Source organism: Hyla sarda, chromosome 6 (assembly GCF_029499605.1).
Source record: "Hyla sarda isolate aHylSar1 chromosome 6, aHylSar1.hap1, whole genome shotgun sequence".
Classification (NCBI taxonomy): domain Eukaryota; kingdom Metazoa; phylum Chordata; class Amphibia; order Anura; family Hylidae; genus Hyla; species Hyla sarda.
In genome coordinates, this window is record NC_079194.1 from 268,748,142 (window position 1) to 268,773,966 (window position 25,825).

At 44.1% G+C, this 25,825-nt stretch overlaps 1 protein-coding gene across 11 annotated transcripts in view; it reads right to left on the minus strand.

Moving 5' to 3' along the window:
• The window catches only part of LOC130277036 (ADP-ribose glycohydrolase MACROD1-like), a 656,083-nt gene that overhangs the window by 515,556 nt on the left and 114,702 nt on the right, over positions 1-25,825 (minus strand). Inside the window, exons 4-5 of one of the 11 annotated variants that reach the window (XM_056527274.1) lie at positions 10,748-10,884; positions 8,774-8,903 (exon numbers count right to left, since the gene is read on the minus strand). The exons of the other annotated variants lie outside the window; for them this stretch is intronic. Coding sequence (XP_056383249.1) covers positions 10,778-10,884 — 107 coding nt within the window. The 3' untranslated portion in view covers positions 8,774-8,903; positions 10,748-10,777. Of the gene's footprint in view, positions 1-8,773; positions 8,904-10,747; positions 10,885-25,825 lie in introns of those variants that run through there. 11 annotated transcript variants of the gene reach the window in all.

Consider the following 25,825-nt stretch of genomic DNA (forward strand, 5'->3'; position numbering starts at 1 on the left):
TTAATAATCCACAAGTTGAAGTCTTGTAAATAATGTTGGCATAATTGCGGAGTCCTGATATGACTGCTTCCTTGTGTCTGTGGACTGAATGAATAAACACATTCTACCGAGAAATTTTATGGAATTTACACATCACCTTGATTTTCTGTAATTAGATAAAAGCAATCAGGTTGCGTTGTGACAGTAACACTTCTAGCTTATGGATTTACCTGTGTGTATACTTTTGTGTGACAGCTGCGATATTAACACTCACATGGCAGCTGCTGTCAGTGGGAATACATTGAGTAGTGAAACCGAGCAAAACCCTTTTGCTGTAAATGAACACTTTCACACAACTGCCCAATTTCATTTTGGTTATACATAGAATCAGTGGCATAGCGGAGTCCTCTGCAGCCCCCACAGTGCGGGAGGGGGCATCTAGGTGGGGGCAGTCTAGGTAGGGGCCCCCAGCAGTGGCATTGCTAAGGGGGCCTGCTGCTGACCACTTTTTTAATTTTTTTATTTAGGTGTAGCCCTAAAAACAACCATCCGCCACCGGCAACAACAGCAAACCCCCCCCCCCCCCCCTCCCTCCCTTTGGAGTCTATCTGGAGCCCTTTAAGAGCACAGGGTGTGCACAGGCACGTCTGTTACCAGGAAGGATGCTGTCCTTGCAGAGGCCCCACCGGATAGAAGCCTAAATCTTTATAATGGGAAGTGGCAGCCAGACCTGCTGTAAATGTTTAAATTACAGGTTAGTGCAGCATGAGTTGTAGTTTTGGGTCACCAGCATACCCATAGGCTGTATCAGGGCATGCTGGTTGTTATAGTTAATAACTACAACTCTCAGCATTCCTTGAAACAGCCTATGGCTCTGCATTAAGCCCAAAACTACAACTCCCAGCATGTTGTACCATAACCTATACTACTATATAGTGCAACATGCTGGGAGTTGTATCTTAATTTGGGGAAGCTGCGCCACAAGGAAGAACCAGCGCGCAGCCAATAACACTGATCAGTGCCGTGTTATGGCAACGCATTGTTCAGTGTTTGCAATCAAAAGATCATATGTAATGTTCTCCTATTGGGCTAAAAAATAGGGAATAAAATATATTTTAAAAAGATAATAAATGTGAGTAAGCCCCTTCCCGAATAAAAGTTTGAATCACCCCCCTTTTCCCATTTTTCATATAAAATAATGTCAACAAAAATATAAATTAGTGGCAGTGCTGCATACGGAAATGTCCAAACTATTAACCCCTTAAGGACCAGGCCAATTTTCATTGTTGCACTTTTTTTTCCCTCCTCGCCCTTTAACCCCTTAAGGACTCAGCCCATTTTGGCCTTAAGGACTCAGACAATTTAATTTTTACGTTTTCATTTTTTCCTCCTCGCCTTCTAAAAATCATAACTCTTTTATATTTTCATCCACAGACTAGTATGAGGGCTTATTTTTTGCGTGACCAGTTGTCCTTTGTAATGACATCACTCATTATATCATAAAATGTATGGCGCAACCAAAAAACACTATTTTTGTGGGGAAATTAAAACGAAAAACGCAATTTTGCTAATTTTGGAAGGTTTTGTTTTCACGCCGTACAATTTATGGTAAAAATGACATGTGTTCTTTATTCTGAGGGTCAATACGATTAAAATGATACCCATTATTATATACTTTTATATTATTGTTGCGCTTAAAAAAAATCACAAACTTTTTAACCAAATTAGTACGTTTATAATCCCTTTATTTTGATGACCTATAACTTTTATTTTTCAGTATAAGCGGCGGTATGGGGGCTCATTTTATGCGCCATGATCTGTACTTTTTTTTTATACCACATTTGTATATAAAAAACTTTTAATACATTTTTTATAATTTTTTTTTTAATAAAATGTATTAAAAAAGTAGGAATTTTGGACTTTTAAAATTTTTTTTCGTTCACGCCGTTCACCGTACGGGATCATTAACATTTTATTTTAATAGTTCGGACATTTACGCACGCGGCGATACCAAATATGTCTATAAAAATGTTTTTTACGCTTTTTGGGGGTAAAATAGGAAAAAACGGACGTTTTACTTTTTTATTGGGGGAGGGGATTTTTCACTTTTTTTTTACTTTTACTTTTACATTTTTTTACATTTTTTTTTACACTTGAATAGTCCCCATAGGGGACTATTCATAGCAATACCATGATTGCTAATACTGATCTGTTCTATGTATAGGACATAGAACAGATCAGTATTATCGGTCATCTCCTGCTCTGGTCTGCTCGATCACAGACCAGAGCAGGAGACGCCGGGAGCCGCACGGAGGAAGGTGAGGGGACCTCCGTGCGGCGTTATGAATGATCGGATCCCCGCAGCAGCGCTGCGGGCGATCCGATCGTTCATTTTAATCGCGAACTCCCGCAGATGCCGGGATCTGTATTGATCCCGGCACCTGAGGGGTTAATGACGGACGCCCGCGAGATCGCGGGCGTCGGCCATTGCCGGCGGGTCCCTGGCTGCGATTAGCAGCCGGGATCAGCCACGCATGACACGGGCATCGCTCCGATGCCCGCGGTTATGCTTAGGACGTAAATGTACGTCCTGGTGCGTTAAGTACCACCTCACCAGGACGTACATTTACGTCCTGCGTCCTTAAGGGGTTAATAGCCATCACTATTATTTTTTCATCTACACACCCATATAAGGGCTTATTTTTTGTGAGATCATTTGTACTTTGTAACGTGTTAATTTTTTTTGTACAACATATGCTCCAAAATGGAAATAAAAATATTTGCAAAAAATTGCAATTTTACTAATTTGGTGTTTTTCCTTTTTTACGACATTAATTGGCGGTCAAACATGTAATCTTGATACTTTAGGTCGGCACCAATGAAACAATACCCAATTTGTATATGTTGCCTCATGTTTTGCTAATTATAAAAAATTCTGAACTTTTTTTAGAATGTTTTTATTTATTTTTGATTGGCCATTTTCTGACCACTATAAACTTTTTTTTTCTTTTCTTTTTTGTTACTGGGCTCTATGAGGGCTAATTTTGTGTGCCATGATCTGTAGTTTTTATTTGTACCATTGTAGTATTAATATGACATTTTGATCACATTTTAATTAATTTTTTCTGTAGTATGATGTGATAAAAAAAACAACCCACAATTCTGGTGTTTGGTATTTTTTTAAGTTTACTCCGTTCACCGTATGGGATAACTTCTTTAGGACGCAGGGCATACCTGTATGCCCCGACACCTTAAGTGGCGCTTGTTTCAAAGCAAAGTGTCGTCTACCATCAGTATCCATACACACTGCTTACGGTAGGCAGCGGCCACCCGTCATTTAACCCTTTAGAAGTCGTGATCAATGCCGTATCTGTGGTAAAAAATCTGTGGTAGCTCAGAGCAGCTTACCGAAACCCTGCCACATGAACACAGAGTGCCAATGTGTGTGTTTGTTCTATATGCAGAGGTAGCAGTGAGTGGTAGTATTGTATTCTGAGGCCACAGTGTGTGGTAGTATTTACCAGCTGCATTGAATGACGTCGGTAGGCAGAGCGAAGCTGCACTGAGGTTGGTGTCAGAAAGGAAGATAGAGTGCCAGTGTGTGTTAATTTTATTTGCAGAGTTAGCAGTGGGTGGTAGTATTTTATTTAAAGTGCACAGTGTATAGTAGTATTATATTCTAAGGCCACAGTGTGCGGTAGTATTATATTCAGAGGGTACAGTGTGTGGTAGTATTATATTCAAAGGGTGCAGTGTCTGGCAGTATTAAATTCAGAGGGTACAGTGTCTGGCAGTATTATAATCAGAGGCTGCAGTGTCTGGCAGTGTTACAAAATATCACCATAAGCAGATATTTTTTATTGTATCAAAGAGGCAAATCAACGAAAAAACAGTAAGACTTAACCTTTAACGAATCATAATAAAAGGATCCAAAACAGGTCCTAAACCATCAACAAAACACAAGATATACAAAAAAAAGAATGCTTGTTCTGTAACTCACACCCAGCACCCCCTATCAGGGTCTAGGCTAAGAACAAGAAAAAAATGTAGATAAAAAATTAGCAACAAAATACACTTGCTATACCGGTCTAGATGACAAAAAATAATAATACAGACAGAAAGTATTGATTATAATCACCTGACTAAAGGTGGGGTATAGGTAAGGGTTAGAGAGGGGAGGGGACTAATGGGAGCGATATGCCAACATGATGTGGTTGGCTACTACCTTATAGTCGCCCTAGCTCACCCTTACTCTAAACCTACTCCTAGGCGGAGTTAACACCCTGATAAGGGCAGCCCCGCTCCAGAACCTAGTGAATAGGAATGGAAGCTCTCTCTCACTGGGGTACCCTGAGTAACTGTTTGGATAGTAAAGGATAATCCTGATCTGAAGACAAATAGAAACAGTAATAACAAGAGTACACCAGTGAGCACCCACACTATGTAGGTAAATCCGCTATGTAATACAGAGTACAAAAAATTGCCCAAATCAATACTCTGAGAAGATTGTATGTAGATGATACTATCACCCCACAGCAAGAAACATATTTGCACCAGTTTTGCAATCCCGGAATATAGCAGAGATGCTAAATCTAACAAAATCATCATTTATAGTACAGCGGGTTCAACTTCAACAATGGGTGACTATAAAAAACATGAATGATACTTATCAGTTTGTTTGACCGGTATGCTAGAAAGACATTAAGGTGTCCCAACACGTTTCACGCCCCCCTGTTCATCAGGGGACGGTCAGGGGGCTGGATAGAGATGGAAGACAATCCTTCCGATGGCCAGATGAGGAGCAGGATGGATGAAAGAGAGCTGCTGGTGGCCAATTTTTTTTTGTGCCAGAATTCCCAGTTTAAATATAAAGGAAGGTACCTGCCTCATTTTCAATTCAATTTGTTGCTAATCTTTATCTATATTTTTTTTCATGTTCTTGGCCTAGACCCTGATTGGGGGTGCTGGGCGTGAGTTACAGAACAAGCACACTATCATTTTTTTTTTGTATATCAGGGGTGTGGCAATTTAAAAAAAAACTACTTGTCCAAGGGACTAAAGCGGAACACAATCTACTTGTCCCTCAAGAAAATCTACTTGTCCTGGTTGATGAAATAATTTCAACCAAAATAGTCTGATTCCCCCCACTAGACCACCAGGGATGGATATAAGATCCCTTTAGACACTGCTGACAGCGGTGATCTAATGGGTTAATAGGCGATCGCAGCATGCCAGGCTATTAGCGGCGGGAGAGCTGTAGCTCCTCTTACACCCGAGGTAAGTCCAGAAAAGTCTAAATGTAACTTTTTGATCACCTTATAAAAAATTTCTCATATGAAGTGACCAAAAATGAACAATTCTGGACTCTTATTTACATTTACACCGTTCCCCGTACAGTTTAATTAACATCATATTTTAATAGTCTGGACATTTCCACATGTAGCGATACCACTTATGTTTATTTTTGTACATTATTTTTATTTAAAGAAAATTGGAAACTTTTATTAGGAAAGGGGCTTATTCACATATATACGCACTTTTTAAAATATTTTAATCACTATTTTTCAGTCTCAATAGGGACTTATGTGTTACTGGGGGGGGGGTTCTGCTTCTCCAGTTTATATGGTGCATTTTGTGTCAGAAAATGCTGGAAGTTGCATTTAGTTACTAGATAACTACAACTCCCAGCATGCCCTGATACAGTCTATGGTTGTGTGGGTGTTGCAGCATGTTGCACTGTATAGTACAGTTAAGGTTATTGTGGGACATGCTGGGAGTTGTAGTTTTGGTTTTTGTCAGCTGCAGAGCCATAGGCTGTGTCAAGGAATACAGGGAATTACAGTTAGTAACTACAACACCCAGCATGCCCTGATGCAGCCTATAGCTCTGCAGCTGACCCGAACCAAAACTACAACTCCCAGCATGTTACACTTTATAGTTCTACAGTTTAGGTTATGGTCCAACATGCTGGGAGTTGTAGTTTTGGTTCGGGCGTGTTTGTGTGCATCCGTGGGGCTCTTGGTCGTCGGGTGAGTATGAAGGGTGGGATTCTGGGGGTGCAATTCAGTGCGGGTGCCACTAAAAATAAATAAAATTAGATGGCACAACTGCCCTAATGCCCAATGTGACAGTCCGCTCCTATACAAAACATTCATGCATACACATCATACATGCACCAGCCACTGCCCCCATATACATACACACACACACACACACACACACCCCCGCCACTGCCCCCCCCCACGTCATACATCACATACACACACATCACACTTAGACATTATACACACATCATACATTACATACACATCACACATAGACAGACATCATACACACATACACTCACACCATACATATCCACCAGTGTTTCCCAACCAGGGTGCCTCCAGCTGTTGCAAAACTACATCTCCCAGCATGCCCAGGGCATGCTGGGAGTTGTAGTTTTGCAACAGCTGGAGGCACCCTGGTTGGGAAACACTGATATACACCATACATATGTACACATCATACATACACCTGCCGCTTACCCCCCATCATACATTACATAAACATCACACATACACTCACACCATTCTATACAACCACCCTTCCTGCTGCCCCCTGTATTCTTGGTCTCCTCACCTAAGCCGCCATGAGTGGACATCAGAGCTGTAGTCCCGGCCGGTGTGAGGTGAGATTTCCGTGCTCTCCTCTCTCCCCTCCCCCCTGCTCTGTGTTTTCCCCGTACAAACAAGCAACCTCCCCGTGGTGGATTAGGTCCTGTCTAGACAGAGCGAGGGGGAGGGGGAGGGGTAGAGCTGAGTGCGGGGGATGGAGCTGTGTACGGAGCTGTCTACATCCTCTCTCTCACCCTCCTGTGTCTTCTTGTGTAGAGCTGCATCCTCGGGGAGTGCTGGTGTGAGGTACAGACTTATACCCGCTCCTGCGCCTCACACCGACATTAAAGAAAAATAAGGGGGAAGTCTGTCCCTGCTAGCCCGATACAGGGCTAAATCTATAAACAATTCACCTGTCCGGCGCCCAAAACTACTTGTCCCGGGCGTCGGGCTATAGGATTTCCACATCCCTGTATATGTTGTGTTTTGTTGATGGTTTAGGACCCATTTTGGATCCTTTTTAAGCGATTCATTAAAGGTTAAGTCTTAGTGTTTTTTCGGTGGTCTGGCAGTATTATATTCAGAGGGTGCAGTGTCTGGCAGTATTATATTCAGAGGGTGCAGTGTGTGGCAGTCCTCACTTGTTCATTTACTTAACTTGTAAAACAGATAATTGTAATATTTTATCTATGCTTTATATTGTACACTACAGTGACATTTAAAAAAAAACAAATGTAAGTACACTGCTCAAAAAAACTAAAAGGGAACACTTAAACAACATAATGTAACTAAAATTCAATTACATTTCTGTGAAATCACGCTGTCCACTCAGGAAGCAACACTGATTGACAATCAATTTCACATACTGTTGTGCAAATGGAACAGACAACAGGTGGAAATTATAGGCAATTAGCAAGACACCTCAATAAAGGAGTGGTTCTGCAGGTGGTGACCACCTCTTCAGGAGCATGCCCAGGCGTTGTAGGGAGGTCATACAGGCACGTGGAGGCCAGACACACTACTGAGCCTCATTTTGACTTGTTTTAAGGACATTACACATCAAAGTTGGATCAGTAGGTCTCACAGGGGGGGCCCCAAATTAATTGTTATCCCACTACATAGAATATTGTTGCTTTTGGAAAGGAAAAATTGTTATGAAATAAAATTTCTGCTATTTTTAGTCAATCAGTTAGTGGTTATACAGATAAATGGGCTTGTAACTCATTTACAGATAAGATATCTACAGATAAAGGTAACCATACACATGATATGTGCATTCAGCCAACAACTCTCTCTGCCGATTTCTCTATGCACATGAATGTTCTAAATGGAGAGAGGAGGGGTAAGCCACTGACAGACACCACTGGTGGTGGCTTATATTTCTGTAAAAGTAGTTGGAAGAGCCCCATACACCTTTGACCGATATCAGTTGGTTTGAACAACATTTTTTTAAATGTATATGGCGGCTATAGATTACTGCAACAATAGAGAAGTGGCAATTTGGTAACATTCAAATAGGAAAATAGGTAAAAGAGTACTGTACTGAATGAACAGGTTCTAGTACTTATTTTAAGCACTTTTTAATGATTCCAATGTAAAAAGGGCCATACATGCGATAGGCGCTTAACTGCCGAGAACCTTTATTTTCGACAACAGTCAGAAACTGGGATCATAAGAAAAATGATATTATTAAGGCTGCTCCATAAAGACCATACACTATTAGGACATCTCCCACTTGGGACCCTCCTCCATGTACCAGAACAGAGATATACTACTCTAAGTGTGTTTATTTGAATGGCCAGGATGTCATGTTCTTCTGCAGAAGCCTATGATAAGGATTCTGCTAGTAATTATGGCTAATCACCAGTGGTTAGTAAAGCTGGACCCAGCAGGGGTTGTCTTAGGGAGCCAACCTTTAAAGGGGTTTTCCAGTATTAGAAGAACACGACCAACAGCTACTGTAAACAGGTAGTGCCTGGTATTGCAGCTCAGTTCCATTGAAGGAAATGGGACTAAGGTGCAGTACTACACATGACTGACCTGTGGACAGGAGTTGTGCTGCTTTTAGTCTAATACTGGACTACCCCTTTAAAAGGTTACGGAAATCTCTGTCATGGAAAAACAAAAAAAACATTTTTACATTTGTTAGTGATTAACTTAAAGGGGTATTCCGATCTGCCCTGTTCACCTGCCTCTGCTACAGCGCTTCCTCTTCACTGGTCTAAATGCAGGGAAGGAAACTGGTGCCTGAGTGACAGTAAAGTGTCGGTACAGTGACGTCAGCTAGGCTTGCCTGAACATGTACACCACCACTCCTCCAACTGAAGTCTATAGAGAAAGAGAATGGATTGGGCCTGGAGTGCAGGCATATCATGATGCAGGTACACTAGCTCTCGGACTCAGCCAGGAACAGAAGACAGGGCTAAGCTCGGCCATCACTGCAATATTGCAATGGTGGCCATAACCCTAAGCAATGAGCAGACAACAAAGAGGATAAGTTCACTGAAACAGCCAAATGGAGGATTTCAGAGAAAAAAAAGGAAATTAGTATTTTTGTTATTTTTCATTTTGGGGCCTACTCACATCTAAATGATAAGATGGGAATACCCCATTAGGGTGCATTTACACACACAGGATCCGCTGCAGATTAGAAGTCGTAAAAAATGCAATTGTGGATTTTACAAGGCAATTCTTACGAATTTTTTAATTGCCTTGTAAAAATATGCAAACCCTGCAACAGTGGATTTTACAACACTGTGGATCCACAATTGCGGATCCACAGTTTAAAATCTACAGTGAATCCGGTGTGGGGTAATGCACCTTTAAGTTAAAAAATGTTGCATTAAGTTGAGTCTGCAATCTTCATTCCCTTTCTCCCCCCCTAATATTTAGTTTGCAGTCAACTTGATTTAAACTTTTCTCATGTGGATATGTCCTCTTTGCAAAACTGGATGTGAGATTTGTGGGGGGAATTTACTATGACAAGCATATCCATACCCTGATTCTTTAGTAAACTGCTCCCCCTGTACCACATGCCGGATTTATTAAGAACCGGTAGCTCTAAGCTGGCCTAGATTTCTGCTACAATTTAAAGGGAATTTGTCATCGGTGCCACTTGCATTTTCCTGTTGGTACAGGCTTGTATTGCGGGTGATACTGATGATAAAGATATTCACCTATTCCCAGTCTATGGTCCAGTTATCTTTCTTGTTTGGGAAGCAGGCTTGTTGCACGGACTGCACTCAAGGAGAATGCTGACGTCACCATTGCTGCTTCTTCATTCGGTCCTGCTGCCCAAACAAGGAAGATAACGGGCAAACAGGACCACACATCAAGGATAGGTAAGTATTCTTATTATTAGTGTCAACCATACTACCTGCCTGTAACAACAAGTTAGTGTGGGTGACACTGATGACAGATTCCCTTTAAAGGACATCTGCCTCAAATCCACAGGATAGGGAATAAGTGTTTGATCGCGGGGGGTCCGACCGCTGGGACCCCCTGCGATCTCCTGCACAGGGCCACGGCTCTCCCATGCAGGAGGCGTGCCAGCCACAGCATAACGTCGCGGCCGACATGCCTCCTCCATGTAGTTCTATGGGAGTGGTGGGGAGACAACGTTCGTGCTTCCCCGCCTCTCCCATAGAGCTGTATGGGGAGGGGGCATGTAGGGGGCGCACAGTCGACACTACGCGCATTAGCCGCTCACATAGAGCGGCAACGTGGGGGTCCCATTTGGGAGATCATGGGGGGTCCCAGCAATGAGACCCCCCCCCCCCCCCCCCCCACGATCAGACACTTATCCCTCATCCTGTGGATAGGGGATAACTTGTCTTTTGCTGCAGATGTCCTTTAAGCCTGATTGCAGTAAACTGTAGTAAATTTGGTTCAGGGAGGGACCACATTTGTGCCATGCTGCAAGCTCACTTGGTGTGTGAGGCGTAGACCAAGCCAAAAAGGCTGCACATTTTTGCATAAACAGTTATTTGTGCAAAAATGTCCAATATTTTGCCAGGTCTGCACTAGGTTCAGGAATAATAAATTTGTTTAGGAGTCTAGAGTTCTTGTGGGTGCTCTGACATCTCTCTCTACACTTGTAAACAGCCCATGTACTTCTTCCCTGCAAACTGCTTTTATCTATACCACCTGTTCTCCCTATCTATTTGACTGACCTCCATGAACGCTGTTCCAACTCTCCACACTCATGTCTGTTGTTTATAACCCCTCCTTGCTAATGTAAGGCACATAGCTGTCTGATGGATTTTTCTGACATATACAAGGACAGATAGCCAAGTGATGGACTTAAACTCTGCAGAAGCAAAACAATAGATCATGAAGACAGTTTAGAAAGTTGCATAATTTTGCATTCAAAAAACAAATGATAAAAAAGCCAGTGCAAAAAGTGTTCATACCCTTTAATGTTTACATTTCAGTGGACAACATAAACTGAAATATTAATCTCCAAGTGGCAAATAATATTAACAGATCAAACTGCGCTTTAGTTTTCACAAATGAAAACTAAGGAAAAGTGGTAACATTTTCCGTAATTCATTCACCTGGAACATCATAGTCTTATTTACATAGAATTTTTAATCTAGTCTTGGAGCTCAGTGATTAGAATATATGGAAAGGGACATACTTTAAAGCTGGGCCCCAGTGGATACAAAGCAATCCTGAGTAATGAGGGACAAGAAATGTGGTGAAAGTTTGCACTGTTTTGCTGAATTAGGCCACCACAATTAATCCTTTCTGCTGACAGAGACCTCAGGAGCATTGTGGCTTCTCCACTGGTAAAATGGAGTAAAATATTTACATTAGTGAGACTAGTAAATGAAGACAACGAGAGAGAGATTCTATGTAACAACAGAGAACAAAAGGAGAAATTACACTTGGCTAAAGTAGTAGTTTGTGGAAGTCTCTAGAGTATATTAATTGAAGAGATAAACGACAGATGGACATTTTCCCCTTAAGGTCCCTCTGTTCCTGAAATCAAACACTTGCTCCTTTGTTTTATTACTATTTCTTTCATCTCAGGAAAGCTCTAAAAATATGATGTCCAAGCAAAGTAGGCCAAGTAAGTAAGAGATCCACCTCATCCTACCATTTTCAACAAAGAACCTTCATAGCAGAAGCTTTGATTTCTTATATTATCATTGCATTTCAACATTTTGGATAATGTTATTTGTCCCAAACTTCTAAAAGCTGTCTCTTCATGGTATTCAAAATGCTAGAATGCAAAAAAAAAAAAAAAAAAACCCTAAAAGGAGAAGTTGGAATTTCTAGCTCCAATGCATCCATATGGGTTGCTTCTCCCTTCACTGCTGTAAGTAGGTACAGATATTACATTGGAATGCTTATGAGCGTAAAAAGACTAAGGCCTCCCTCATTTACAAAAAATGTCAGCACTAATTTGGATGCAAAATCTTGGCAATTTCACATCCAACTTTGTCTTTTCCGCCTGCAAACTGCGTCCCAATGGTTTCAGCGCAGATTTATACGCCTGCTGTTTTTAAAACAGCAACACCTAACTGACACTAAAAGAAATGACTGGTCTATTCACATGTACAATATTCTGTGCAGATTTGATGCGCAGGATTTTCTGCTGCAGATTTCAATGTAAACTAAATGACTAAACACAGCTTGAAATCCTGCTCATTAAATCTGCACAAAATACTGTACGTGTGAATAGACCCTAAAAGGACATATTGGAAGCATTTCTGCATTGGTCTTTTTCACATTAGAACAACAGCAGTGACGTCGCCAAGGATGGGCCAGAGGGGGCAATGCCCCCCCCCCCCAACTGATATCAGAGCTGGACTGTAAATCAGGCATTTGACCGGTGGACAGTGCCGAGCACAGGGAAGGCTGGCCGGCTGCACCAGAGCTCAGACCAGTGGGTAGACATGCGACGCGGGAGCCATGTGCATGTTTTAAAATGTTTTTTTTTTGTTTTGTTTTTTTAACTCTTGACTACTTTTACATCCTAAAGGGGGATACACGGCTACTATTCCTACCTAAAAGGGGCTACTAAGCTACTATTCCTACCTAAAGGGGACTACTATTCCTACCCAAAGAGGGCTACTATCCCTACCTAAATGGGGCTACTAGGCTACTATTCCTACCTAAATGGGGCCACTATCACTACATAAAGGGGGCTACTAAGCTAATGTTCCTACCTAAAGGGGGCTACTATGACTGCCTAAAAGGGGGCTACTAGGCTACTGTTACTACCTAAAAGGGAATACTATTGCTACCTAAAGAGGGCTACTATGTGTACCTAAAGGGGCGCTACTATTCCTACCTAAACGGGGCTACTTTGAATACATAAAGAGGGCTACTATGAAGACCTAAAGGAGGCTACTATTACCTAAATGGGACTGCTACAACTACTCCCTAAAAGAGGCTTCTGCTACCTACTACCTAAATGGGGGGGGGCTGCTGCTACTACTATATATGGAGGACGGCAACTATATACAGGTGGCTACTATCTACAGGGTGACCTACCTACAGGAGGTAACCCCCACCTACTTCTACTGCCTACAGGTGACAGCTATCTAAATGGTGGCACCTACCTACTTGGGAAACTTAATGTGGGGACCTATCTACTCTTCCTCAACCCACTTATCTGCCCACAGTACTGTCTGCATAAGGGGGTTATTATTACTTTCTGGAGCGCTATAGGTGATGTAAAAGAGCCTAAAATGTTTGTCTGGCAGGTTCTGTGGAGACGAGTTGTGGCTGGAAGGAATAGTCATGACGGTCTGGGCAAGATGGAGAAGAAAAAGGAGAGTTAAGGACTCCAATTAGAGAAGACGTCACCTGTGAGTCGCCTGATGTAACTGTATGTAATCACTTAAATGGTCTGCAGAGCCTGTGCAGAGTTGATATCTGTCACTGTATGGTGGGAATATTTCCTCCTTTTATACTGGTCTCAGTATAGAGGATTTGGTCTGTAAGGGTATGAAGGTAATATGTATGGTGATGTATGGCTCCTGCTAATTAGTGCTGGTGGACTGTCTCATTGTGTGTGGGAAAGGAAAATTTGATATGCTGTTGGCTCTCCTGGCATGCTGGGAGTTGTAGTTTTGCAACATCTGGAGGTCCACAGTTTGGAGACCACTGCTTTAAAGGCTAAAGCAGCAGTTTTAAGCGATATTCTCATCTCATTAAGTTATCCCCTACCTGCAGTATAGGGGATAACAAGAAGACTGGTGAAGGTCTGACTTCTGGAACTCCCACGGATCGTGAGGATGAGGACATAATTGTCCCCAAAGTGAATGGTGCAGACCATGTCTGTGCATGGTAATGTTAAGCGGCACCATAGATAATGTTTGGAGCAGTAGCTGCGCAGGTGTGGTCCGCACTGTTCACTCCAGGGACAACTGTGTCCACATCCTCAGGATCGGCAGCGGTTCCAGCAGTCAGATTCTCACCTATCTGCTTGTTATACCCTATACTGTGGATAGGGATTAACTTAAAGGCCATCTGTGGCCGAAAACAACTTATCCCCTATCCACAGGATAGGGGATGAGTGTTTGATCGCGGGGGGTCCCAACACTGGGAACCCCCCACGATCTCCTGCACAGGGCCAAGGATCCGCGGCCGACACGCCTCCTCCATGCAGTTCTATGGGAGAGGCGGGGTTCATGCCTCGCCGCCTCACCCATAGAACTGTATGAGGAGGGGGCGTAACCGTCGACCTCTCTAGGTCGACGCAACACGCATTAGCGCTCAGAGCGTTAATGCGGGGGCCCCGTTCAGGATATCGCGGGAGGTCCCAGCGGTTGGACCCCCTGCGATCATACACTTATCCCCTATCCTATGGATAGGGGATAAGTGTAATAACGCTGCAGTTGTCCTTTAATATTATGGGACAAACCCTTTAAAGGCATGCTCACTTAGACTGCACGGTTTTTGGGGCAGAAGCTGCACCAATTTCTGTGCCAAACAACATGCTGCCTAAAATCTGCTCCAAATTCTGTATAAAATGTCATATCTGATTTGGAACCCTGCTGAAAATCAGTGTGGATATTAGATGCAGATTTGCTGTGGAAACTGTAAACAGACTAGAGTGTCCAAAAATGTACCGAGTTTTTAACGGCAGCCAAAAGTGGTGCATTTTTTGACTAATTTAAGCCATGCCACCCTTAAAGGAAATCTTTCATCAGTTTCATCTGCACTAACCTGCCGGTACACACAGGTAGTGCAGGTGACACTGCTAACGATACTTACCTGGTCCCATTCCATGCTGTGTTTTTTTCAACCATATCCTCTGTTCCAGGGCCGACAGAGCATGATGTTCAGCTGGGTCCCACTGCTAGCAAACAGCAGCGGTGATGTCATGGCTCTGCCCATGTTCCAAGTTGGTCCAGAAGGTACAGCATCAAATTGCGGAAGAACCACAGCACGGAACATGACCAGGTAAGTATGGTTGTCATCGGTGTTACCTGCACTACCTGTCAGTATCAAAAGGTTAGTGCAGATGAAACTGATGACCGATTTCCTTTAAACTTTTTGAGCACATTTAAAATGTGGTGTGAATCATGTAAATTAGTTTTTTTGGTGCAAACTGAACAAGATTTTTGGTGCACACAGTACTGATTATTTCCCCCACAAATTATGAAAAGGGGGTGGATAATATAAGATGGGTGGGATGGACCGGTTATGGTACGAAGACTAGCTCTAAAGCAGTAAAAGCAGCTCTGAGAACCCAATGCTGTCACACTGTCCCTATCTACATGCTCTACTTTGTTAACAGTGAACCTGCTGCTCCTTCCATGTAAGAAAACAGAAGAGAATGTTCAATATTTGATGGGCCAGAGCTTCTAAGGGCAGTAGGGTTGCTTGCCATGCAAAATGCTTTCCAAAATATAAGACAATAACTTACAAATGTATCCTGATTAAACTTTCTTTTTAGAGGTAGAACTGGATTAACACCACAGAAGGGAAGTTTATCCCGTGGAGTTACATTGAGACAATAATTTCTGTGTCTATAGCTATCTTTAGACTGGCTGACAATATTCTTTATAAGTTGCACACAGTGCAGTCTGAAGCACAGAACACATGGAGGGAGATGACTTAGTACATTAAAAGAACCATACATTTCTCTTTATAAGCCTCAAAACACTTCATAATGTTATAATTCTTGCCAGAACCCTGTGGGTCTGGGCTGCAAAATTGCTGTACAATTCCTCAAGGCAGCAGCAAACCTGTCAAGGCACGGTGAGTTTAAGCCGAAGATGGTGACTGAGAACAGAAGGGAAAGACTGCTAATTGCAGAACATGGAAATGGTGTTTTATTTTGCTCATGAATTCGTCTGGTATGAATGCATTAACCTTCACCCGGGTGAGTCACTTTGCAGAGCTATAATGTGCTTACAGAGGAGCACATAAAATACAGTGATCCCTGCCAGTGAGGGGTCATGCCATAGTGTATCTAGACAGCAATACCAGGCATCATCTAATATTTAAAGGGAAACAGACAGCAGGATAGAAGAATCTAACCCACTGATATGGGCTAATAGGGCAGGAGATAATTAACAACGCACCTTATCCCTCTCTGCTGTGACATTTTTGTGTAACATAAATTTTTACTAACATTCTAATAAGCAGCATTCAGTGCACTGGGGGCATTACATGACCCCTAGGTGCAACAATCCACCAACCTGCTACTGTAACAGTGCCTCCTCATGAATATTCATCTGACCCTCTGCAGCGAAAAGCAGCTTTGAGTTATGTGGGATAATAAATGTTGTTAATCAGCATCCCATGCACTTTTAGCCCATATCAGCAGGTGAGATTCTTTTAACCTGTCACTTTCCCTTTAAGCGCATATGGACAAGCAACATCTTTAAACTAGCAATGTAAACAGATCCTCCGGAACATTAAACTTTCATTACCAAAGCTCAGACACCCAGCATGAGGCAAAGTGCCATGTTCAGACTTACACAGAGCAACATACCCGATGCATAATACACAGCATCATTATGACAACGAGAGTATACTTAAGAAATGATACATTTTGAAAAAGGCAAAGAAGCTGGAAAAATAATACATTAGTGTGGATTGAGGGAAATGCAACATCTAATTGGTACAGAAATACAGCACAAAGAAGAACTAAAACGTTGTACAATTAAAAACAATTAAACTAAAATTAAACCAGTTTCCACATAGATATCTCATCTTGTTGCAGTCTCCAATCTGCAGGCTGTTTCTTGGATACATTCTATTTTTACTTATGTGTATCTGTCTATATTCTGTTCTTTTCCAGTACTGTGCAATGTAAACTTGTATGTGCGTGAAAACCCAAATATCCTTAGATGCAAAATTATGTTATTTGGTTATATAAACCATAATGGGGAGAATAAAGTCATAGCATTTACCTCCCTGCCATCGTCATCAATTGTTCTGTTCATCTTATTTTAAACCAGAAGGTAGAGACGGGTAGCCATTCAGACTGGTATTGCAACACGTCAAAAATCATAATGAAACTTTATTTTACTTAGTCCGCTATAGTGCAAAAAGGTGGGGATACCGCGTCATGTGTCACTAGGCTCCCCTGTGATGACTGGTCAAGTGCCTGCAAAAATGGTCCACCCAGTGCAAAGGATTTCCTGCACTTCCATAATACTCAAGTACAGTATGCTTTGAAAAAGTTTTGTCTAAGTCTAGACAACTATTTGTTAGCTTACTTTACTTCAAAAGTAATCCATCCCCTGCCCAGGCTGGACATATAGAGATTGTAAGCCCATCTGATGGTCTAGCTACTCCATCAAATGGGCAGGGATAGACTTATACTATGTGTGCCGTAATAGGAAGGGAGGCGTGCATACTTAACCCCTTAAGGACCCAGACAATTTTCACTGTAGGACCCGGCCATTTTTTGCACATCTGACCACTGTCACTTTAAGCATTAATAACTCTGGGATGCTTTTACCATTCATTCTGATTCAGAGATTGTTTTTTCATGACATATACTACTTTATGTTAGTGGTAAATTTTTGTTGATACTTGCATCATTCCAAAATTTGAAGAAAAAATTGAAAATGTAGGTCTTTTTTTTTTATTTTTTTTTTACTTTGAAGCTCTCCGCTTGTAAGAAAATAGACATTCCAACTAAATTATATATTGATTCACATATACAATATGTCTACTTTATGTTTGCATCAGAAAGTTGACATGTTTTTACTTTTGGAAGACATCAAAAGGGCTTCAAAGTTCAGCAGCAATTTTCAAATTTTTCAGAAACTGAATTTTTCAGGGACAAGTTCAGTTTTGAAGTGGATTTGAATGGCCTTCATATTAGAAATACCTAAAAACTGCACCCCTCAAAGTATTCAAAATGACATTCAGTAAGTGTGTTAGGAGTTTCACAGGAATAGGAGCAAAGTGAAGGAGAAAATTCTAAATCTTCATTTTGTACACTCGCATGATCTTGTACACCCAGTTTTTAAACTTTTGCAAGGGGTAATAGGAGAAAAAGTCCCACAAAATATGTAACTCAATTTCTCTCAAGTAAGGAAATACCTCATATGTGTATGTCAAGTGTTCGGCGGACGCAGTAGAGGGCTCAGAAAGGAAGGAGTGACAATGGTATTTTGTAGAGTGAATTTTGATGAAATGGTTTTTGGGGGGGCATGTCACATTTAGGAAGCCCCTATGGTGCCAGAACAGCAGAAAACCCCCCACATGGCATACCGTTTAGGAAACTACATCCCTCAAGGCATGTAACAAGGGGTCCAGTGAGCCTTGTCGGATGTGTAAATGAAAAAAAAATTTTTTTCACTAAAATGCAGTTTTTTCCCCCATATTTACCATTTTTACAAAAGGTAATGGGAGAAAATGCCCCCCCCAAAATTTGTAAGCCCATCTCTTCTGGAGTATGGAAATACCCCATGATATGCTCTGCGGGCGAACTACAATGCTCAGAAGAGAAGGAGTCACATTTGGCTTTTGGAAAGCAAATTTTGCTGAAATGGTTTTTGGTGGGCATGTCGCATTTAGGAAGCCCCTATGGTGCCAGCACAGCCCAAAAAAAAAAAAAAAACACCACATGGCATACTATTTTGGAAGCTACACCCCTCAAGGAACGTAACTAGGGGTACAGTGAGCCTTAAAACCTCACAGGTATTTTACGACTCTTTGTTAAAGTTGGATGTGTAAATGAAAAAAAAAAAATTCTCACTAAAATGCAGTTTTTTCCCCAAATTTTACATTTTTACAAGGGGTAATAGGAGAAAATTACCCCCAAAATGTGTAACCCCATTTCTTCTCAGTATGGAAATACTCCATGTGTGGACGTCAACTGCTCTGCTGGCGAACTACAATGCTCAGAAGAGAAGGAGCGCCATTGAGCTTTTGGAGAGTGAATTTGTTTGGAATGGAAGTCAGGGGCCATGTGCGTTTACAAAGCCCCCTGGGGTGCCAGAACAGTGGACCCCCCACATATGACCCCATTTTGGAAACTACACCCCTCACAGAATTTAATAAGGGGTGCAGTGAGTATTTACACCCCACTGGTGTTTGACAGATCTTTGGAACAGTGGTCCGTGAAAATTAAAAATGTAATTATTCATTTGCACAGTTCCAAAGATCTGTCAAACACCAGTGGGGTGTAAATACTCACTGCACCCCTTATTAAATTCTGTGAGGGGTGTAGAGTATTTACACCCCACTGGCGTTTGACAGATCTTTGGAACAGTGGGCTGTGCAAATGAATAATTACATTTTAAATTTTCACGGACCACTGTTCCAAAAATCTGTCAGACACCTGTGGGGCATAAATGCTCACTGTACCCCTTATTACATTACATGAGGGGTGTAGTTTCCAAAATGGGGTCACATGTTGGGGGGGGGTCTATTGTTCTAGCACTATGGGGGCTTTGTAAACACATGTGGCCTTAAATTCCGGACAAATTTTTTCTTCAAAAGCCCAATGTCGCTCCTTCTCTTCTGAGCATTGAAGTTTGCCCGCAGAGCACTTTACATCCACACATGGGGTATGATCTTACTCAGAAAAAATGGGGTTACAAATTTTGGGGGGCTTTTTTCCTATTTTCCCTTGTGAAAATGAAACATTTTTTGGTAACACCAGCATTTTAGTGAAAAGATTATTTTTTTTTTCATTTTCCCCATCCAACTTTAACGAAAATTTGTCAAACAGGTGTGGGGTGTTGAGGCTCACTATACCCCTTGTTACGTTCCGTGAGGGGTATAGTTTCTAAAATGGGGTCACATGTGGGTATTTATTTTTTGCGTTTATGTCCGAACCGCTGTAAAATCAGCCACCCCTGTGCAAACCACCAATTTAGGCCTAAAATGTACATAGTGCACTCTCACTCCTGAGCCTTGTTGTGCGCCCGCTGAGCATTTTACGCCCACATATGGGGTATTTCCGTACTCAGGAGAAATTTCGTTACAAATTTTGGGGGTCTTTTTTTCCTTTTACCACTTGTGAAAATAAAAAGTATGGGGCAACACCAGCATGTTTGTGTAAAAATAAAGGGTAAAAGGAGAAAAAGCCCCCCAAAATTTGTAGTGCAATTTCTCCGGACTACGGAAATACCCCATACGTGGCCCTAAACTGTTTCCTTGAAATACGACAGGGCTCCGAAGTGAGAGAGCGCCATGCGCATTTGAGGACTAAATTAGGCCTTGCATAGGGGTGGACATGGGGTATTCTATGCCAGTGATTCCCTAACAGGGTACCTCCAGCTGTTGCTAAACTCCCAGAATGCCTAGACAGTCAGTGGCTGTCCGGAAATGCTGGGAATTGTTGTTTTGCAACAGCTGTAGGGCTACAGTTTAGAGACCACTGCAAGATCTGGAGGGCTACAGTTGAGAGACCACTGTGTTCTCAAACTGTAGCCCTCCAGCTGTTACAAAACTACAAATCCCAGCATGCCCAAACAGCTGTCTGGGCATGCTGGGAGTTTTAGTTTTGCAACATCTGGAGGGCTACAGTTTAGAGACCACTGTATAGTGGTCTCAAACCGTAGCCCTCCAGATGTTGCTAGGCAACTCACCGGCTTCCGTAGGATACAGGGAGCCAGCCGCACGACATCGCCGCCCGCCGATCTCCACCATCGATAGTGCCCACAGCCTCCGCTGTGGACTTTGGGGCCGGTCCTCCTCGGTTTCCCCGTTCTGCCCCGCCTATTGTTGGTGGGCAGAATAGGGAAACCAAAAGTTAACCCCCCCACCCCCGATCTGCTATTGGTCGTCGCTCTAGGTGACCAATAGCAGGGATAGGAGGGGTGGCACCTCTGCCACCTCACTCCTATCCCTTCAGGGGGATCGTGGGTGTCTTGGACAACCCCAATTCCCCTTATTTTCCGGGTCACCATAGACCCGTATGACCTGGAATTGCACAGATCGGCGGTGTGAATTCACCGGTGATTTGCAGCAATCGATGACAGATGACCCCCCTGGGCATTTGCACGGGGTGCCTGCTGATCGATATCAGCAGTCACCCCGGTCCGGAATTCCCACAGACGTACGCGTTCGTCAAGGGTCCTTAAGGGGTTAAAGGGATACTCCGGTGGAAAACTTTTTTTTTAATCAACTGGTGGCAGAAAGTTAAAACAAATTTGTAAATTACTTCTATTAAAAAATATGAATCCTCCCAGTACTTATTAGCTTTTGAATACTACAGAGGAAATTTTCTTTCTGAACACAGTGCTCTCTGCTGACATCTCATCATTTTAGGAACTGTCCAGAGCAGCATATGTTTGCTACAGGGATTTTTTCCTACTCTGTCCATTTTAAGAACTGTCCAGAGATGTCAGCAGAGAGCACTGTGTTCCAAAAAGAAAATTTCCTCTGTAGTATTCAGCAGCTAATAAGTACTGGGAGGATTAAGATTTGTTTTATAGAAGTAATTTACAAATCTGTTTAACTTTCTGGCACCAGTTGATTTAAAAAAAAAAAATAATAATACGTTTTCCACCTGAGTACCCCTTTAACCCCTTCATGACCCAGGGTTTTTCCATTTTTTGCACTTTCATTTTTTCCTCCTTACCTTTAAAAAACCATAACTCTTTCAATTTTGCACCTAAAAATCCATATGATGGCTTATTTTTTGCGCCACCAATTCTACTTTGTAATGACATCAGTCATTTTACCCAAAAATCGACAGAGAAACGGAAAAAAAATTCATTGTGCGACAAAATTTAAGAAAAAACACAATTTTGTAAAGTTTGGGGGCTTCCGTTTCTATACAGTACATTTGTCGGTAAAAATGACACCTTCTCTTTATTCTGTAGGTCCATACGGTTAAAATGATACCCTACTTATATAGGTTTGTGTTACGCCTAGCGCTCCGGGTCCCCGCTCCTCCCCGGAGCGCTCACGGCGTCTTTCTCCCTGCAGCTCCCCGGTCGGTCCCGCTGACCGGGAGCGCTGCACTGTCATGGCCGTTGGGGATGCGATTCGCACAGCGGGACGCGCCCGCTCGCGAATCGCATCCCAGGTCACTTACCCGTCCCGGTCCCCTGCTGTCATGTGCTGGCGCGCGCGGCTCCGCTCTCTAGGGCGCGCGCGCGCCAGCTCTCTGAGACTTAAAGGGCCAGTGCACCAATGATTGGTGCCTGGCCCAATTAGCTTAATTGGCTTCCACCTGCTCCCAGACTATATCTGATCTCCTCCCATGCACTCCCTTGCCGGATCTTGTTGCCTTGTGCCAGTGAAAGCGTTTAGTGTGTCCAAAGCCTGTGTACCTGAACTTCTGCTACCCATCCTGACTACGAACCTTGCCGCCTGCCCCCGACCTTCTGCTACGTCTGACCTTGCCTCTGCCTAGTCCTTCTGTCCCACGCCTTCTCAGCAGTCAGTGAGGTTGAGCCGTTGCTAGTGGATACGACCTGGTTGCTACTGCCGCAGCAAGTCCATCCCGCTTTGCGGCGGGCTCTGGTGAAAACCAGTAGTCTCTTAGAACCGGTCCACTAGCACGGTCCACGCCAATCCCTCGCTGACACAGAGGATCCACAACCTGGAAGCCGAATCGTGACAGTAGATCCGGCCATGGATCCCGCTGAGGTGCCGCTGCCAAGTCTCGCTGATCTTCCCACGGTGGTCGCTCAGCAATCGCAGCAGATTGCCCAACAAGGACAGCAGCTGTCGCAGTTGACCGCCATGTTACAGCAACTTCTGCCTCTGCTACAGCAGCAACCATCTCCTCCGCCAACTCCTGCACCTCCTCCGCAGCGAGTGGCCGCTCCTAACCTCCGCTTGTCCCTGCCGGACAAATTTGATGGGGACTCTAAACTCTGCCGTGGATTTTTGTCTCAGTGTTCCCTGCATATGGAGATGTTGTCGGACTTGTTTCCTACAGAACGGTCTAAGGTGGCGTTCGTAGTAAGCCTTCTTTCAGGAAAGGCCTTGTCTTGGGCCACACCGCTCTGGGACCGCAATGATCCTGCCACAGCCACAGTCCAGTCCTTCTTCGCTGAAGTCCGAAGTGTCTTCGAGGAACCTGCCCGAGCCTCTTCTGCTGAGACTGCCCTGCTGAACCTGGTCCAGGGTAATTCTTCCGTTGGCGAGTACGCCATACAATTCCGTACTCTTGCTTCTGAACTATCCTGGAATAATGAGGCTCTCTGCGCGACCTTTAAAAAAGGCCTATCCAGTCGCATCAAGGATGTGCTGGCCGCACGAGAGATTCCTGCCAACCTCCAAGAACTCATCCATTTGGCTACCCGCATTGACATGCGTTTTTCTGAACGACACCAAGAGCTCCGCCAGGAAAAAGACTTAGATCTCTGGGCACCTCTCCCACAGCATCCTTTGCAATCTACGCCTGGGCCTCCCGCCGAGGAGGCCATGCAAGTGGATTGGTCTCGCCTGACCCAGGAAGAGAGGAATCGCCGTAGAGAAGAAAATCTCTGTCTGTACTGTGCCAGTACTGAACATTTCTTGGTGGATTGCCCTATCCGTCCTCCACGCCTGGGAAACGCACGCACGCACCCAGCTCACGTGGGTGTTGCATCTTTTGGTTCTAAGTCTTCTTCTCCACGTCTCACGGTGCCCGTGCGGATTTCTCCTACAGCCAACTCCTCCCTCTCAGCCGTGGCCTGCTTGGACTCTGGTGCCTCCGGGAATTTTATTTTGGAGTCCTTTGTTAATAAATTCAGCATCCCGGTGACCCGTCTCGTCAAACCGCTCTACATTTCCGCGGTCAACGGAGCCAGATTGGACTGCACCGTGCGTTACCGCACAGAACCCCTCCTGATGTCTATCGGACCCCACCACGAAAGGATTGAGTTCTTCATTCTCCCCAACTGTACCTCTGAGGTCCTCCTCGGTCTGCCATGGCTCCGGCTTCATTCCCCCACCCTTGATTGGACCACCGGGGAGATAAAGAACTGGGACTCTGCCTGCCACAGGAAGTGCCTCTCCCCCCCTCCCAGTCCCATCAGGCAAGCCTCTGTGTCTCCTCATGGCTCCCGTCCTTGTGTCTCCCTGCCCCGTGCCAAGCTTCACCCTCTGCCCTCCCTCCCCATTCCCACTCCTGCTGTACTGCCTGCCATTGAGGAAACCATCCATTCTTTCCCGGTGTCCTCATCCCAGGGGAGGCAGTCACCGGACAAAAAAAAGGGGAGACCTAAGGGGGGGGGTACTGTTACGCCTAGCGCTCCGGGTCCCCGCTCCTCCCCGGAGCGCTCACGGCGTCTTTCTCCCTGCAGCTCCCCGGTCGGTCCCGCTGACCGGGAGCGCTGCACTGTCATGGCCGTTGGGGATGCGATTCGCACAGCGGGACGCGCCCGCTCGCGAATCGCATCCCAGGTCACTTACCCGTCCCGGTCCCCTGCTGTCATGTGCTGGCGCGCGCGGCTCCGCTCTCTAGGGCGCGCGCGCGCCAGCTCTCTGAGACTTAAAGGGCCAGTGCACCAATGATTGGTGCCTGGCCCAATTAGCTTAATTGGCTTCCACCTGCTCCCAGACTATATCTGATCTCCTCCCATGCACTCCCTTGCCGGATCTTGTTGCCTTGTGCCAGTGAAAGCGTTTAGTGTGTCCAAAGCCTGTGTACCTGAACTTCTGCTACCCATCCTGACTACGAACCTTGCCGCCTGCCCCCGACCTTCTGCTACGTCTGACCTTGCCTCTGCCTAGTCCTTCTGTCCCACGCCTTCTCAGCAGTCAGTGAGGTTGAGCCGTTGCTAGTGGATACGACCTGGTTGCTACTGCCGCAGCAAGTCCATCCCGCTTTGCGGCGGGCTCTGGTGAAAACCAGTAGTCTCTTAGAACCGGTCCACTAGCACGGTCCACGCCAATCCCTCGCTGACACAGAGGATCCACAACCTGGAAGCCGAATCGTGACAGTTTGCTTTTATTGTACTTCTGGAAAAAATCATAACTACATGCAGGAAAATTTACATGTTTAAAATAGTCATCTTCTGACCCCTATAACTTTTTTATTTTTCTGCGTATGGGGCGGTATGAGGGATAATTTTTTGCGTCGTGATCTGAAGTTTTTAGCGGTACCATTTTTGTAATGATCTGACTTTTTGATCGCTTTTTATTCATTTTTTCATGATATAAAAAGTGACCAAAAATACGCTTTTTTGGACTTTGGAATTTTTTTGCGCGTACGCCATTGACCGTACGGTTTAATTAATGATATATTTTTATAATTAGGACATTTCCGCACGCGAAGATACCACATATGTTTATTTTTATTTACACAGTTTTTTTTTTTTTAAATAGGAAAAGGGGGGTGATTCAAACTTTTATTAGGGAAGGGGTTAAATGATCTTTATTCACTTTTTTTCACTTATTTTTTTGCAATGTTATAGCTCCCATAGGGACCTATAACACTGCACACACTGATCTATTACATTGATCTTAGGAAACCAGTGATCAATGATTCTGCCGCTTGACTGCTCATGCCTGAATCTCAGGCACTGAGCAGTCATTCGGCGATCGGACAGCATGGAGGCAGGTAGGGATCCTCCGGCTGTCATGTAAGCTGTTCGGGATGCCGCGATTTTGCCGCGGCAATCCCGAGCACCTCCCTGAGCTAACCGCCATTAGTTTACTTTCACTTTAGACGTGGCATTCAACTTTGAACGCCGCGTCTAAAGGGTTAATAGCGCGCGGCACCGCGATCACTGCCGCGCGCTATTAGCCACGGGTCCTGGCCGTTGCTAGGTGTCGGGCCCGACCCGCTATGACGAGGGGCCACGCCGTGGCCCCACGTTATAGAATGGGAACCGACCCATGACATACATGTATGCCATGGGTCGGGAAGG